Source organism: Monodon monoceros, unplaced genomic scaffold, assembly GCF_005190385.1.
Source record: "Monodon monoceros isolate NGI ecotype Baffin Bay Population unplaced genomic scaffold, NGI_Narwhal_1 Super_Scaffold_18, whole genome shotgun sequence".
Classification (NCBI taxonomy): domain Eukaryota; kingdom Metazoa; phylum Chordata; class Mammalia; order Artiodactyla; family Monodontidae; genus Monodon; species Monodon monoceros.
This window is the reverse complement of record NW_021703774.1, coordinates 113,378,169-113,395,279: the sequence shown is the minus strand read 5'-3', so window position 1 is coordinate 113,395,279 and position 17,111 is coordinate 113,378,169. Positions and strand designations below refer to the sequence as shown.

General features: G+C 36.4%; 2 protein-coding genes across 25 annotated transcripts in view; one reads left to right on the top strand and one right to left on the bottom strand.

Moving 5' to 3' along the window:
* Positions 1 to 11,265, top strand: part of NEXN (nexilin F-actin binding protein) — a 43,951-nt gene extending 32,686 nt beyond the window's left edge. For all 3 annotated transcript variants that reach the window (XM_029228105.1, XM_029228106.1, XM_029228104.1), the window contains 3 exons: positions 4,825 to 5,046; positions 10,277 to 10,462; positions 10,719 to 11,265. In XM_029228105.1, the coding sequence (XP_029083938.1) occupies positions 4,825 to 5,046; positions 10,277 to 10,462; positions 10,719 to 11,087 (777 nt within the window). In that variant the 3' untranslated portion in view covers positions 11,088 to 11,265. The remainder of the gene's footprint in view (positions 1 to 4,824; positions 5,047 to 10,276; positions 10,463 to 10,718) is intronic.
* A 909-nt stretch (positions 11,266 to 12,174) lies between these two features.
* The window catches only part of FUBP1 (far upstream element binding protein 1), a 34,117-nt gene continuing 29,180 nt past the window's right edge, over positions 12,175 to 17,111 (bottom strand). For 10 of the 22 annotated variants that reach the window (XM_029228079.1, XM_029228080.1, XM_029228081.1 and 7 more), the window contains 2 exons: positions 14,639 to 14,685; positions 12,178 to 12,399 (listed from right to left, as the gene is read on the bottom strand). In XM_029228079.1, the coding sequence (XP_029083912.1) occupies positions 12,354 to 12,399; positions 14,639 to 14,685 (93 nt within the window). In that variant the 3' untranslated portion in view covers positions 12,178 to 12,353. Of the gene's footprint in view, positions 15,665 to 15,725; positions 16,910 to 17,111 lie in introns of those variants that run through there. The other 12 variants (XM_029228098.1, XM_029228100.1, XM_029228097.1 and 9 more) reach the window with 10 other exon arrangements.

Here is a 17,111-nt window from a genome sequence, read left to right as displayed (position 1 = left end):
AATGGGACCTAATGAAACTTAAAAGCTTTTGCACAGCAAAGGAAACTATAAACAAGACGAAAAGACAACCCTCAGAATGGGGGAAAATATTTGCAAACGAAGCAACTGACAAAGGATTAATCTCCAAAATTTACAAGCAGCTCATCCAGCTCAATATCAAAAAAGCAATCAATCCAATCCAAAAATGGGCAGAAGACGTAAATAGACATTTCTCCAAAGAAGATATATAGATTGCCAACAAACACATGAAAGAATGCTCAACATCAGTAATCATTAGAGAAATGCAAATCAAAACTACAATGAGGTATCATCTCACACTGGTTAGAATGGCCATCATCAAAAAATCTACAAACAATAAATGCTGGAGAGGGTGTGGAGAAAAGGGAACCCTCTTGCACTGTTGGTGGGAATGTAAATTGATACAGCCACTATGGAAACAGTATGGAGGTTCCTTAAAAAACTACAAATAGAACTAACATACGACCCAGCAATCCCACTACTGGGCATATACCCCAATAAAACCATAATTCAAAAAGAGTCATGTACCATAATGTTCATTGCAGCTCTATTTACAATAGCCAGGACATGGAAGCAACCTAAGCGTCCATCAACTGATGAATGGATAAAGATGTGGCACATATATACAATGGAATATTACTTAGCCATAAAAAGAAACAAAATTGAGTTATTTGTAGTGAGGTGGATGGACCTACAGTCTGTCATACAGAGTGAAGTAAGTCAGAAAGAGAAAAACAAATACCATCTGTTAACACATATGTATGGAATCTAAAAGAAAAAAAAAGGTTATGAAGAATTTACGGGCAGGACAGGAATAAAGACGCTGACGTAGAGAATGGACTTGAGGACACGCGGAGGGGGAAGGGTAAGCTGGGACGAAGTGAGAGAGTGGCATGGACTTATGTATACTGCCTAATGTAAAGTAGATAGCTAGTGGGAAGGAACAGCATAGCACAGGGAGATCAGCTCCGTGCTTTGTGACCACCTAGAGGGGTCGGATAGGGATGGTGGGAGGGAGACGCAGGAGGGAGGAGATATGGGGATGTATGTATATCTAATTCACTTTGTTATAAAGCAGAAACTAACACACCATTGTAAAGCAGTTATATTCCAATAAAGATGTTAAAAAAAAATAGTGCACCTGATCACCCAAGAGCTCTGTGATGGAGATTTGTGACGATATTAATGTTGTTTTCATGCCTGCTAGCACAGAATCCATTCTGCAGCCCATGGATCAAGAAGTAATTTCTACTTTCAAGTCTTATTATTGAAGACATACGTTTTGTAAGGCTATAGCTGCCATAGATCGTGATTCCTCTGATGGATATGGACAAAATCAATTAAAAACCTTCTGGAAAGGATTCAACATTCCAGGTACCATTAAGAATATTTGTGATTCACGGGAAGAGGTCAAAATATCAAATTCACAGGAGTTTAGCAAAAGTTGATTTCAACCCTCATGGATGACTTTGAGGAGTTCAAGGCTTCAGTGGAGGAAGTAAGTGCAGATGTGGAAATAGCAAGAGAAGTAGAATTAGAAGTGGAGTCTGAAGATGTGAATGAATTGCTGCAATCTCATGATAAAACTAATGAATGAGGAGTTGCTTCTTATGGATGAAAAAAGAAAGTGATTTTAACACTTCACAGCAAGGCCCTAACTCTCTTCAGTTCTATGAAGGCTGGGAGATGAGGAAGCTACTCCTGGTGAAGGTGCTGTGAAGATTGTTAAAATGACAGCAAAGGATTTAGAATATTACATAAACTTAGTTGATAAAGCACCAGCAAAGTTTTAGAAGACTGACTCCAATTTTGAAAGAAATTCTACAGCGGGTACAATGCTATCAAAGAGCATTGCAAGCTACAGAGACGTCGTTCACAAAAGAAAGAGTCAATTGATGCAGCAAACTTCATTGTTGTCTTATTTTAAGAAACTGCCACAGCCGCCCCAGCCTCAGCAATTAACACCCTGATCAGTCAGCAGCCATCAACACTGAGGAAAGACTGTCCAACAGCAAAAAGATTACAACTCACTGAAGGCTCAGGTGATGGTTAGCAGTTTTTAGCAATATTTTAAAGTTAAGGTATGTACATTATTTTTTTAGACATAATGTTATTGCACACTTAATAGACTATAGTGTAAACATAACTTTTATATGCACTGGGAAGCCAAAAAATTCATGACTCGCTTTATTAAGATATTCGCTTTATTACAGTGGTCTGGAATTGAATTCCCAATATCTCCAAGTTATGCCTGTATTTTATTAAATTATTCTAAGATAGAATTTTGATACTATTAAATACCTTAGTATGGTTTCACCAGCATTGAAATGAATTGTAAAAATACATATATAGGGACTTCCCTGGTGGTGTTAGTGGTTAAGAATCAGCCTGCCAATGCAGGGGACACGTGTTCGAGCCCTGGTCCGGGAAGATCCCACATGCTGCGGAGCAACTAAGCCTGTGCGCCACAACTACTGAGCCTGCGCTTCAGAGCCCGCGAGCCACAACTACTGAAGCCTGTGTGCCGCAACTACTGAAGCCCGCACGCCTAGATCCTGTGCTCCACAACAAGAGAAGCCACCACAATGAGAAGCCCGCGCACCGCAACGAAGAGCAGCCCCCACTCGCCGCAACTAGAGAAAGCCCTCACACAGCAACAAAGACCCAACACAGCCAAAATAAATAAATAAATAATTTTAAGAATATATATATACACATACATACCTATAGACTGTACAGGCCCAGCTTCATGAACATGCAACTTGTGCCCTCACAGGACCCCATGCTCAGAAGGGACACAGGATTTAGTGCTCTGAGGTTGCCTTTGAAATTTTAAATAAGTTTATCTTTGAACTTGTGTGTGTTGTAATTGAAAGTTGGTTGAACAGTGGAGCCTGCGCTGGAGTCTCGGAGCCTTGGCTCACCCACTCCGTGTGACGTCTCCGTGCTTCCTCATGGTGGGCTCTCAGCAGCCCTTTTCCTACCTCCTGATGTCCTGGGACCCTGTCTAACCTTCGCCTTCCTAACCCTGAACACTGCTTCCCTCCATCTGGATGGCCAACCAGTTGCATAGGCAGAAGTGGGGAGGGTGAGGGAGGAGGCCAGCATTCCACCGTCACCCTTGACCTCCGGCTGGGCAGGGGGCCCTAGCAGCTACACGAACAACAGTGTCGGGGATGAGTGCACAACCCCATTACTTGGGGTGAGGCGAGCAGTGGCTTTCCCAGCCTAAGTAGGATCGGCAGTGATATGGCATGGTTGGTAGGTGACTTGGTGGGGGCCCCTTGCCAACTCCTGATCTAGGAACCGAGTGGGTTCCTTCACAGAGGTCGCAATCTCTTAGAAGTTGCCTCTTTGTCATGGGTTGGAGCAATGGGACTGTGGGGATATTTACTTCCTTGCCCAGGTCAACCAAGAGACAATAAATGCTGCATAAATACATAGTTAATCAGAAAATATAATGAATATGCTGTAGGAAAATACTGCAAGGTGTACCCTCAGAATTTTTAAAAAATGTAATAGCATTTATTTTATAAAGGAAGCTGAAAATGAATTGTCTGTCTAGAAAAACAAAGTAAATTAGAATATATTTTAGTAATACTATTGGGAAGTAATCTAATTCATATATGGCAGGGTGTAATTGTCTGACATTCTGGTGCTACTAAGTGACTCACTCCACTATGTCTGGGAGTTTTCAAACAAGTAGAATGCCAATTCCAAGATTACATAGATCATAACTGATTAGTTCAACCATTAATTTTGATCAGAGTGATGTGGGAACCATTGTGATATGATGTGATGTCATAACTTTGTTAATTTCTGGTATTTTACGAGTTGCCCATTTTCACCCACATAGACCAAAAAGTGGAGGTAGTATAAAGGAATAAACTTTCTTTTTTCCCTTTGTTGAACCAAGAAATTAAGCCTCATGTCAACATCATCCACTGTGACTCTTCCCGCACCCCACCCTGCCCAGTCCCACCTTTTTTTTTTCTCTCTGCCTAGAACTCTAGGTCTTCCGCAGGAGAAGTGTACCAGGAATAACTGCAATATTCTACCAGTCCATTAGGGTTTAGTGTACAAAGTATACAAAGAAAAGGGAAAGACAAGGTAAAAGACAAGGGAAAGGAACCTGAATAAGGTATTCAAGATAAAATGGTATAAAGAATTCAAACCCAATTTTTGTTGACTCATCTTTCTTGGCAGAATATAAAATTGAGAATACAAGTGATATGTAGCAAAATGTAGGGATTTTACCAGACTATATCTGTAGAAATGCTTAATTCAGTTGAATTATTAAAAGTAATATTTAACTTTGACTATCATCAAATCAAAGGCAGGAGGAATTTTAGAGATACTGTGGCTCTATATAGAGATGAAAAAATCATGTCCAGTGGACTAAGTGACCAGGCAAAAGGCCACACAGTATCAGAGTCAGAACTATTGACTCCTAGCCCAGTATTTTTTGAATTTTCTTTACCTTCCCCTAAACAAAGGTCTTCCTACAATTCCTAGTAAAAGCTAATCGTGTACATATTTTACTTTTAGCAGGTTATAATGGAATGTTAATGAGGTTTTGAGCCATAGTCCCTAATTAAATAGCATTTTAAATGAAATAAGATGTTATCTACAGTCTTAAATTTGTAGCACTACTTTTAATTAGTAAATTTAGGCACTGTGTTTAGGGAGGAAGTTATTTAACATTTAGTTTGGGCTTCAAATAAGAAATAGTGAACTTTCTGGATGGTTTATTGTACAAACTAATTTTCTGGTATTTAATATATAAAAATCTTAATTTTTTTGAAGGAAGAAGAAGAAAATGAAACCTTTGAACTGAGCAGGGAATATGAAGAATTAATCAAATTGAAAAGGAGTGGCTCTATTCAAGCTAAAAATCTAAAAAGCAAGTTTGAAAAAATTGGACAATTGTCTGAAAAACAAATACAGAAAAAGATAGAAGAAGAACGAGCAAGAAGAAGAGCAATTGATCTTGAAATTAAAGAGCGAGAAGCAGAAAACTTTCATGAGGTATACTGTTTTATATTTAACAGTTATAGTTCAGTAATGATGATGAACTTAACAGAAATAACATTGACTTTGAAATAAGTGTTGGAATTTACAGTTAACCATCAGTGTATATAATAATCTTGGAACTAAATAGCAAAAGCACATTAAGATCTTAAGAGACTTTGAAAAGATTTCCCTACTCCAGCATTTTTCCAAAATGACTTTTATAAGAATTAAAGCCTACAGTGAACATCAAATGGTTCACTTTAGCAAAAATAGCTCAGAGATATTTATTGGCACAAGTTTTACTTTGATTCAGTAGAACCAGTGTATATTAAACTCCAGAGATGATTCATACCTACTTTCTTAAAGATGAGGCCAACAAAGCCTATATGATATGTTCAAAGTCATGCCAATCATTCAGTGGCAGAGCCTAAATCAGAATTCAGGTGACATGAATTTGAAGTACCTCCATATGTAAAATAAGGAGGCACTCACTAGATGACCTATAATGGCCATTCCAGCTTAAGGACTAGTTCCATGATTATGAATATTGGTTTAAATAAGATCTGGAAAACTTAATTCTGTCAAAATTGCCATGTTATATTTAACATATATTCTTCTAAAAATTGATTTTCATCATACATTTAGCTATAAAACAGGTATGGGAATTTGGGAGGGCCTTCAGAGGAGATTGGTGAATAAAAAGAATGATGAAACTGGGCAAATTCCAGGACTATCAGCAATTCATTATTACTGAGACAAGTAGAGTGCAAGCACAGCAAAAGTTGATGAAGACGCAAGCACAGGCAAGATGACCCATCTTAGATGCCATATTAAGGAACTTTGTTTTATTGGGGTGCAATGAAGGGATTTTTAAAACATGGAATGATATTATCAAATAGGCATCTTTATCGCAAGATCATGCTGAAGCTAAAGATGGCTTTAGACTTATGCATTAAAAAATTATTTGAAAGCCTACTACGTTCCGGAGACTGTTCTGGACACTGGGACTACATTGATGAATAAACCTGCAGTCCTTGCTCATATGGTGTTTAGAATCTAACAGGTGTGGGGCAGGAGACAGGGAATGGAAAACAATGATTGGGTAGTAAATAAAAGCTACGGAGATTAACAAAGCAGGGTAAAAGACTGTAGATTATGTGGTACAATTTTGTACAGGGTGGTCAGAGAAAACATGAGGATTTGAACTAGAACTGGAATGGAGAGGACTGGTAAGTATGTAGGATACAAAACTGGCAAGACTTAGCTTGGAAATGGTGGTGGAGAGGAATCAAAGTGACTGGGTATACTAGGTAATAGGGGAACATAGGAGTTTGGTAGGAAGAGAGGTCACAAGCTAGACAAATGGAGATGCTGTAGAACATCCAGATATCAATTAAATTGATATGCATCTGAACTTAGTGCAACATACACAAAAACATAAGGACTTAGGGACTGGGTTATAAACCATTTTGTCACAGCTAAAAACTAATGCCATTGCTCTTTTTAATATCTTCTATGTTGGGCCCTATGTTAAGTTTTGGGTACATAAAAGTGAATATAATATGCCTTCAAGAAATCCAGCCTAATGAGATGAAAACAATTAAAATTGCCATTAAGTGCTAAGATAGTTATGTATTTAGTGTTATGGGATCAAGTAGTATGGAATCAGTATTCCTAGGAGATGTTTAACAGGGCTGAGAAAATGACATTTTAGCTGAATGTGAAGGCTGAATAGAAGTTTCAGTTAAAAAGGGAAAGCATTCCAGATTGGAAGGACAATGTGAGTCAACAGGAAGGTTGTAAAACTTTATCTGGCAGAGTGGAAAATAGGTGCAAAGGAAAGGTTCATATAATAGGTGATAGGATAAAATGTTGTAAAACTAGGTTGTAGCTAGCTGAAGGGCCTTTTTAACCTTATGGGCACTATAATCCGGGAACAATGTTAATAATCAGGGTTTTTTTGGCTGCATTGGGTCTTTGTTGCTGCGCGCGGGCTTTCTCTAGTTGCAGCAAGTGGGAGCTACTCTTCGTTGCAGTGCGTAGGCTTCTTATTGCGGTGGCTTCTCTTGTTGCAGAGCACGGTCTTCGTGGCACGCGTGCTCAGTCGTTGTGGCTCCCGGGCTCTAGAGCGCAGGCTCAGTAGTAGCGCACGGGCTTAGTTGCTCCGCGGCATGTGCGATCTTCCCGGACCAGGGCTCAAACCCGTGTCCCCTGCATTGGCAGGCTGATTCTTAACCACTGCGCCACCAGGGAAGCCCAAATAATCAGTTTTAAGACAGAGTAATAAAAGGCTTATGTTTACAGAATCCTGGGATCATGGAGGATAAACTGGAAGATGGTCATGAAGTTGGGGGCAAGGGAGAAAAATTGACCCAACTTTAACAAAACTGAGTTACAGGCAGGTGGTTGCTGAGAAGCCTAACATTGCTTCAAGATTACCAGGGAAACTAGATGATGCTACGGAGAATTCAGGAGGTCAGGGAGGGGTGAATAAACTGTTTTGGACCTGTGAAGTTTGAGCTATATTTGGAAAGATAATGGCAGTCTGAAACACAGGTACTGGGCTCAGGGAAGAGGCAGGAGCTACAGATTGTTTCAAAGTATAGATGTAGATAAAACCATCTTGAGAGTTAATAGTTGGAAGGTGAATGATAAAACCCTGGAGAACACCAACATTAAATGGACGGATGGGCCATAAGATCAGTTGATCCTTTAGAGACAAATCACAGAAGGTAAAGAATTTAAATAAGCATGCATGTGCTTCCATTTTTTTAAAAAAGGTACTGAAACCTCAGAGCAGTGATACCTAGTCCTATAAAATTTGTAGGTAAAATAAATGAGGTAGGTGGCTTCTGGTTTTAATTACTGACTCTTGTATAAAAGGATATGAGATTAGGACCTGGCTGACCTTCTGTAATCCATGAGGATGTCCTAAATTGAGTTTCCTGTGTAGAACCTGACATTCCTCCTATCATATCCCTCTAGATTAAGGGTCACCGAGATCCTGTGTTAGCATAGTTTTGGCAGAGTATAATCAACTTCCAGAGTAGGATCTTCCCCTCCCATCTGATATTTGTTTTCCTCCTTTAGAAAATACCTTCTCTTTATGTTCCAGACACCTTTCAAGGCCTAACTCATTCATGTAACCTTACCTAATCTAAGAATTCCGTCCCAGCTCCTGTAGCCCTTAACCTGTACTAACATTTGGTAGGTAAACCACTTAATTTCCTTAGTGTGTTTGACATTCTATCTAGATTTTACAAGGTGCACTCCAAAACCATTCCTTGCGTTTTTATCCCAAATTCATTGCCTATTTCGGTTGCCTGTAATATCCACATGCTGGGAGTATCGATGCCCTGCTAAGAATGCACCTAGACTCTAGAACAAAGATCATTCCATTTATAACGTGACTCTCCTAGTAGATTCATTTCCTGGAAACACTTTTAACCTGGCTTTTCAGGGATTCAACAAAAGGCAACTGTACTCAATAACTGAAAGACTGTTCATGAACTTTCTCCCAGTTAACTTATGAAGAATCTTTTTTTTTTGCGGTACGCGGGTCTCTCACTGTTGTGGCCTCTCCCGTTGCGGAGCACAGGCTCCAGACGCGCAGGCTCAGCGGCCATGGCTCACGGGCCCAGCCGCTCCGCGTTATGTGGGATCCTCCCGGATCGGGGTACGAACCCGTGGTCCCCTGCATTGGCAGGCGGACTCCCAACCACTGTGCCACCAGGGAAGCCCTACACAAAATTTTATCCAAAAATCCAGAAGGCAAGTTATTAACCAGGAGGGATTCAGTCAGAATAGCAGTTATTGTGCCTGCTGAAATATCCTATCTTGAGGATTTATTTTGTAAGCAAAGAATAACATGAACTGTTTAAGTCTGAAAAAGGAGGTCCATTTTTCTTTCCATGTAAGTCTCAGAAAATCCTGCTGAGATGAAAACTGCAGTTTAATACTTTGCTTGTTAAGCAAGCAAACCATTGTTTAACATGTACTTTTTACCCTATCTTTTAAATATAATAATAAACAATCATATCAACACTGTTCACTAACAATAATGGTAGTCAGGCTTTATGTTTATCCACAGAAGGTTAAATAATGGCGTTAACAATAGAATTTACCCATTAGGTCTCTGGTTGTGTCTGATGTTCTAGCACTTTCCAGTATCAAACAAAAATTTGATTCAGGAGAACCAGAAAAACTATCCAACTTACTTTTAACTCCTCCTTCTACATTCATTGGAGCTGCAATGCAACACCTCAAACTAATGTAAAACATTGATGAACCAAGATTTTTCTTACACAGGCAGTTATTTTACAGCTTGTTTCAAAATTTCCTTTATTGGTTGCACGTGGTACCTGGAAGCAATTTCCTCATAGTACAGTGAAATATAAGTGGTGGCATTTCCAGATAGACCCACAAGAGTCTAAGAGTCGACTACAACTAAAGTACTTTTGAAACCATGGATTAACTGTACCCATAAGACCCCACTCTACTAAAACTGCTATCAAAAGGCCAGTGAGTGATCTCATCATCACCAAATTGGTTTTACAGACTCACACTATTTGACAGTTTAAATTCTGCTCTTAAATTACCCCCTTATTTTCATGGCTTCCAGCTCTCACCCCTAAACAGACTGACTCAGAACCATACTTCACCTCAATGATTTCCCCAAGTTCCACCACTGCCTCTTTCAATAGTTGTCTTCCTGTTTATTCTATCTGAAAACATTCTTTGCCATTGCCCATCAATAAATTATTTGTTGAATGGAATTCATCTCAGTTATTAACAAAGAAGAGTGAGGAAAGAAATCATGAAGTGGGAAATAACAGAAATTACATTTCTGTATTATGTAGTAGGGTGAAGAGTGATATGGAGACTCTAACGAGAAGGAAGTATTTTAATAATTGTTAACAATGTATCATATCCTCACCCTTTTCTGTTACTCATTATCAACAAGCACTGAGATTTGGTTGGGCAAATAAATACACCAGGACTCCAGAGATAATGTATGATCTTTACACTGGGAGAAAAGGATTCCAATAGTTAAGAAAACAGTTCACAAATGAAACTTTCATCTTTCCCAAATTGGGGGATAGTGAAAATCTCCATGTCTGCAGTGTGGCAAATAGGCATAACCAAACATGTTAATTATTTTGTGCCTAGACGTCTTCAGAACTATTAACATCTCAGTTCTTGTTGGTTTTTAGACAATTCTTATTCTTGGCCCATTTTTGTAAAGGAAGAAGATGTTGATATCAAGCCTGCAAAAAAAAGTGAGGCTCCATTTACTCATAAAGTGAATATGAAAGCTAGATTTGAACGAATGGCTAAGGCAAGAGAAGAAGAAGAACAAAGAAGAATTGAAGAGCAAAAGTTATTACGCATGCAGTTTGAACAAAAGGAAATTGATGCAGCACTACAAAAGGTACCAGGCTTATATTTCCTTTATTTTCCAAAGATGACCTTTTAAAGACAATGAAGTTTTATGAGGTATTAAAAAAAATTTTAATAGTTTTCAAGTAATTGAAATGTTTTATAAAATACTTTGTAGTAAGCATACTTACACGTTCTTTACTTTGGGGGGGAAAATATATTTACCTCCAAATTCTATTACTAAACCACTGTCCTGAAAATAGTACTATAGTATAAATGCCAACTTGAATGCACTTATTTTATTATAGAAAAGAGAAGAGGAGGAAGAAGAAGATTGTAGCAACATGAATGGCTCCACCATTGAAGATGAAGCGCAAACCAGATCAGGAGCTCCGTGGTTTAAGAAGCCTCTAAAAAACACATCGGTTGTAGACAGTGAGCCAGTTAGATTTACTGTTAAAGTAACAGGAGAACCCAAACCAGAAATTACATGGTGGTTTGAAGGAGAAATATTGCAGGATGGAGAAGACTATCAATATATTGAAAGAGGAGAAACTTACTGTCTTTATTTACCAGAAACTTTCCCAGAAGATGAAGGAGAGTATATGTGTAAAGCAGTGAACAATAAAGGCTCTGCAGCTAGTACCTGCATTCTTACCATTGAAAGTAAGAATTAATCACTCTTTGAATCTAGAACTTTTATTCTATTTTAAAATGTTTTCCTTTAAAAAAAAAAAATCACTTTTCTTCTCTCTTTTTTAGCTGACGACTACTAGGTCCCCTTCCCTCTCCCTGGAACACACACCCTCTCTCTCCGACTTTCTTACTGCATCCATCCTTTCTGTGGCGGGGCCAGAAAAGGAAACTGGAAGTGCCACTATGCTGACTCCTCATTCCTTTCCCCAACAGTCTTCACAACACAAGCTTGTCTGAAAAGTACCTCCTTCCTTTTCAAATGAGCACCAGATTCACATTACGCAGTATACGTTGGTGTGTAATTTAATAAGGCCAAGTGGGAAATTTACTCAATTATTTCTATCAGAACCCATACAAAGGCTGCGTATTTCCTATGTTTACAGCAATGATGTTTAAAAAAATCATAAATCGGACATATTTTGCATGAAAGAATAACACTTATGAGCTATTCACACCTAAAATTAGTCTGAAATAGCTGAGTTAAGGAATTTGGAACCTATCAATTTGAGTGGGCTTTTTTCCTCAGTAGGTTGTTGTAGTTTCAGAGTCTTTCTGAAGCAGAGATATGAGGGGGTAGGGGTGTCATTTCTCCCTCTGGGTGGAGAAAACAAAAAAACTAAAGACTTTTAAGAAACAACTGCCAGAGCAAATCTGATGGAAACCACTGCCTAATACAGAGTTCCGAGTGTTGAGAATATCAAACGTACTTTTCAAATGTGTGTGATATATATTCAAGCTTATAAAAGCAAATTTGTGTTGTGACCTTGCCTGAACAAGTTATATTTTAATGAGAAAACTTTGTATTAACAGTTCATGCAGGAGAAAACAATTTCAACATAATCAAAGATTTCAAGATCTAGAATTAGATTTAGGGAAAAATGGCACAATCTTCAATTTTGAGTTTTTAAAGTGAGTTTGTAAATAATTAGCAACCATGTACTAATCAAGCTGTTTTATATTTTAATTGTCTGGAAGACAATTTTATTTTACAATGTAAACCCATAATAAAGTCACTTCTGTACTTAAAAAAAAGTCTTTCAGTATTTTAGAAAAGAGACGAACATTCCCTTATAATATTCACCAATGTACATTTATTTTTTTATTGAGGAAACCATAATCAATACAAAATTACAGCAATCATGTACCCTTTTACATACAATGGTATTAAAGCAAACTCTAAACCACAGTTTGTAAAGTATTCAATTTACCTCAAGTCCAAGCTGCATCTCCCTAAGACACTGTTCCCATCACAGTAGCCATTTTAAGCCAATCTTCTTTTTACACGGGTAGTTTCTGTAGAGAACACTTTTCTCAGGACGAAAATGCATTGAGCATGCATAAGAAAAAATATATATATATGTGCAAATACATTTAAGAGTTTCTATAGGGGTATCACTGAAGAAAATAAAATCCTGGGACTTATCTGCTTTCTTAAAAGCACCAATTTAAAAAAATCCCTCAAAAGTTTACTGTGGCAAGGAAACTCAAGTGACTAAACAAAAAATAAGGTTATTTTCAGAGTCAAAATTATCTTTAACTAGGTATTGTTAAAATACATTTTAAAGTGAGGCAGAATTTTCAGAAAATAAAGACATCTTCATTAATTAGTAATTTCTACAACCTTATTCTAGACAACATAACTTTGCAGGCAGAAGTGGTTCTCCTGGCAGAGTATTCAAACAAATGTTATCACTTTGAATACATTTCTATTTCCCTCTTAAGGTACTCTGTTCACTCCTATCCAAACCCACTCCTGTAATTAACTACTAAGGTATCTGTCTAAGGATGTATTTTACAATGCTCATAAACAACTAGTATTAAACCACTAGTTTTAGTATTAAAACCATTTTCATTAATTAAAAATGAAAGTATACTTCCCATTTCTAAAAGAAACATCAAACCATAAGAATTCTAAGTACTACCACACTAAGAAATCTTAAAAACAAAAACACATTGTCAAGTTTAAGTGCTAAATAAATCAATTTCAAGCTAAACATTCTTTCTACCACTCCTAACATCCATTGCATTCAAATCAACTGGCTCACCTTTTCTGCTTTCCATTTATTTCAAGGTTAAGATTAGCGCCATTTAAAAAACGCTTGCAGTATCAGTGAAGGCTTATGATAATGAATAAAAAAAATTCTCATGAGATAGAAACAATGCCCCAATATCTATTAGCATTCATATGTATTTTGTTTTATAAAAATGCAAACTACAACTAACCAAAACTTGACAGGCTCTTAAGGTTCAAAGAGCTCCTTAATATCAATCTTAACATACCTATCATTGACTATTAAAACACACATACACACACATAAATGTGGTGCAATAACTACATAACTTTCAAAATTTAACAGTTCATGGAACATTTAAGATCAAGTGAATAGCACTTTAAAATGAAAAGTGATCAAAGCAGGTACATTACACCCTATACCATATATTATGTATGGGAAAACATTTCATTTTTCTCAATTATGATTTGCCAATTTTACCTTCTACATTGAGCCCTTCTATGGTCCATGCTCATCGGCTCACCAATGGCATACACTCAAAGGATTCCTCTTATGGGTAACTATCTCAGGACCTGATTTTATGAGCTATGATTTGGTGCTTGCAGCATCTTCAGCACTGTGTGTGAAAATGAAGGCAGTATTTTTGAATATTTTTCTTTGTTGCAAAGATAAGCAGGAGTTTTAAAAGGATCAGCACATTTTAGAAATCGAATAAACAAAACTGATATGATGCTGCTTTAATACATTCATCTTAACTCAAAATATGTACCAGTTAAAATCATCTATAAGAACACACAAACATTTTAAACTGGCAAAAAATAAAATGCAGCGTCAGTTATTAAAGTATTATAAACCAGAAAAATATTGGTTGCTATACAGATTATGAAAGGTTATTTGCTATACAGTTAACATTTCACTGATGCACATGCCTTTACCAAAACATACTGCCAGTATTTCTTATAATTTTTTTCCTTTTTCAGTGTATATATAAAAGTTATGAAAACTGAATTGTCTAAAAAAAAAAAGTCATAATGAAATTCTTGACCCATAATGTCCTTACTGAGTTACTACGGTTCAAGAATAAGAAAAAAAATAAAGACTCCATAGCTTTGGAGGGCAAAGAAAATGTCTTGTCAATCATAAACAGATTGTGAAGGCTGTTGAAGTGTCTGACCAAATGATTTCCTAAATCCTGAAACCTATGTAACTGTCCTTTTTAAAATTTTAACAATTCTTCTATATTTGGGAAAAGTTCGGATGTAGTTTAATTACAGCAGCAATCTACTCATCATTTTTTCCCGTTTTAATTTAAAAAATTAAAATAAAAAACATTACCCAGAAATGTAAACAGTTGTTTGAACAACTTAAAGACTTTCCACTGAAATGGTAGCATAAATAACAAAATACACTTTGGGGAAGCAGTAGCAGATTGCTTTTGAATACACAACCACAAAAACCTCACAGGGACAACATTAATGTACTGAAATATTTATTTATATATGTCCTTAGGTTGTGCTTACCTGTTGCTTTTTGCAGCAGAACCTAAGGTGGAAGGTCTGGGAAGGCACTGTGAAGTATAAATAATTGCACTGTTTGCAATTAATAAAGATTTTAAACCTTAAATGAATCAAAATCAACAGCCTCCAATTTGTGAGTTATGATATTGAATCCAACTGATCTCTTCAGTTTAATTATTTAATGTACCACTTTCCTAAAAGTTCATCTATAAAACAGTATCATGCAAAATACTGAAACTGTTCACATCAATACCCTACTCTTAAAGATAACAGATAACTCCTTAACTATTAAACTTGAAGCTAGAACTACATATCCATATCTAAATAAGGGTAAGGGAAGTCACTCTAGGTTCTATAAAACAGTCAAACAACATTTCAAAACATCTACAATGAACTGTACTGCTATTTTCTACCCTATAAGTAATCTCAACATTTATGTCCTTGCACATCTTTCTTTATAGTATATTCAGAACAGCAAATGGTGCTCCCCCACCAATGAAAGAACTAGTATATATATATAGGAAATGGTGTTAAAACCACTACATTGCTTAATATTTGCAAACTGAAAACCACTCTGTCTGATACATTTCAAGTCTTTCATATTAATATATAAGATATGCATGTTTTACACTGAAAAACAATATATTTTAGGAGCACCAATGAGTAATACTATTCAACTTTGTTAATGATCAGTTTTCTTTAGCTATAGCTAAAGCATATCAAAAATACTTACCCATTAAGCTCACTTTAAAAAAAAATACAGACCTATGAATTATTCTATGTTAAATTAAGAAGCAGTTATGGTTTTCCAAGATATAGGCACTGTATTCCAACATAATATTCACACAAAGTATGGCATTTGCATTATGTGGAACATTGACAAAAAGATACTGTTGCAGTTCATCAATTTGTCATTCTGATGTACTTACAGTGCAATGCTCCTTGAAGGAACACAATCAAGGATGATACACAGCACAGTCCTCCTCACCCCTACAGAGCTAGTTCTATACTGGCTGGATCAAACCTGCACTTCAACAGACAATGGCAAGACAGACTGTATTTGCATGTAGTCTAATATATTAATATGCAAAGAGCCAACAAATATGCAAAGAGTAAAACAATGGATTTCAACAAAATATCAGAACTTCAGCATGAGTGTTATAGAGTAATAAAATGATTTTAAGTACATAAAAAAATTAAGTTGATTCAATGATTGGACTTGTGCATTTACAAAACAAAGCTTATCTATACTGCAAAAAGAAAAAAAAGAAAAAAAAAGCTTGAACATTTTCATACCCCAATAATGTTTCAATGGCAGATGCACTGTAGCTATACTTTTTGCACACTACTACTTTTTCTACCCTAAATTTAGAAAGAAACACTCTAATATTGTATACAGTTGCAAGAGCTGCTTTACATGAAAAAACTGTTCTTATTATAGACTACTCATATTCACTATCCGAAAACTGAAACAGTCTTGGAAATCAAGTAATTATCAAATTAAAAACAGAAAGGTTAACTGTTATAGCAGCAGTACAGGTCTGAAACAGTGGTCATGTATAAAAGGAAATTTCACTGTTAATGCAATGGAAGTATGCCAAAAGATCACTGTACACACATGCAGTTTTTAATCAAACAGAAGGGGAAAAAAATGAAGATATCAGGATTACTTGTGCTGAAACAGCCAAATACAATAAATGGAAAAGATCCTCCAATCTACTACTATACTGCAAGGGGGAAAAAAACATGCCAGTGTTTAAAAACTCAAATTAATATTTCATGGGGAAAGCTTATATATTTGTGTATATGTATCTTAATTTATCATTGCTAAGAAATTATGAATCCTTTAAATACCCACATATCCAACTTACCGACACAGGAGGTTTCATATCATTTATTGTAAAGCACAAAACAGGCATTTTAAAAGTGAAAGTATACATTGAAAAAAGTACATTTATATCACAAAGCATTGACCACATAATAGTTGCAAATACATTTGCTGGAATGTGTACATCTACACTAAATACTAAAAACAAACCAATTTTCATTTCTACACAGAAATATTAACCTCCTATCAGTAGTGATAGATATTTTGTACATTTTCAAAAAAAAAAAAGAAAAAAAAGAAAGAAAGAAAGAAAGAAAAAACACTATTTTAAACCAAAAACAAAATTAAGATCTTCATCAAGCCGTCTGCATCCATATATTTAACAAAGGTTTTTTTCCCCCACACAATGAAGCAAATACTGTATTGTCCACTTCTTATTATTGGCCCTGTGCAGAAGAGATACATAAGAAATACACAAAAAGTTAAAGAAAATCCTTTAAATGGAGCTAACTCAGGAGTGAATCCTTTAAGAAAGAAAAACTGGTTAATATAAATGGTGGTGGCTTCTTGCATGATTTGCAAATCCCTGGGGGAAAAAAATTTATTTTTAAAATCAAAGGCATTATAGAGATATCTAGCACTCAGATG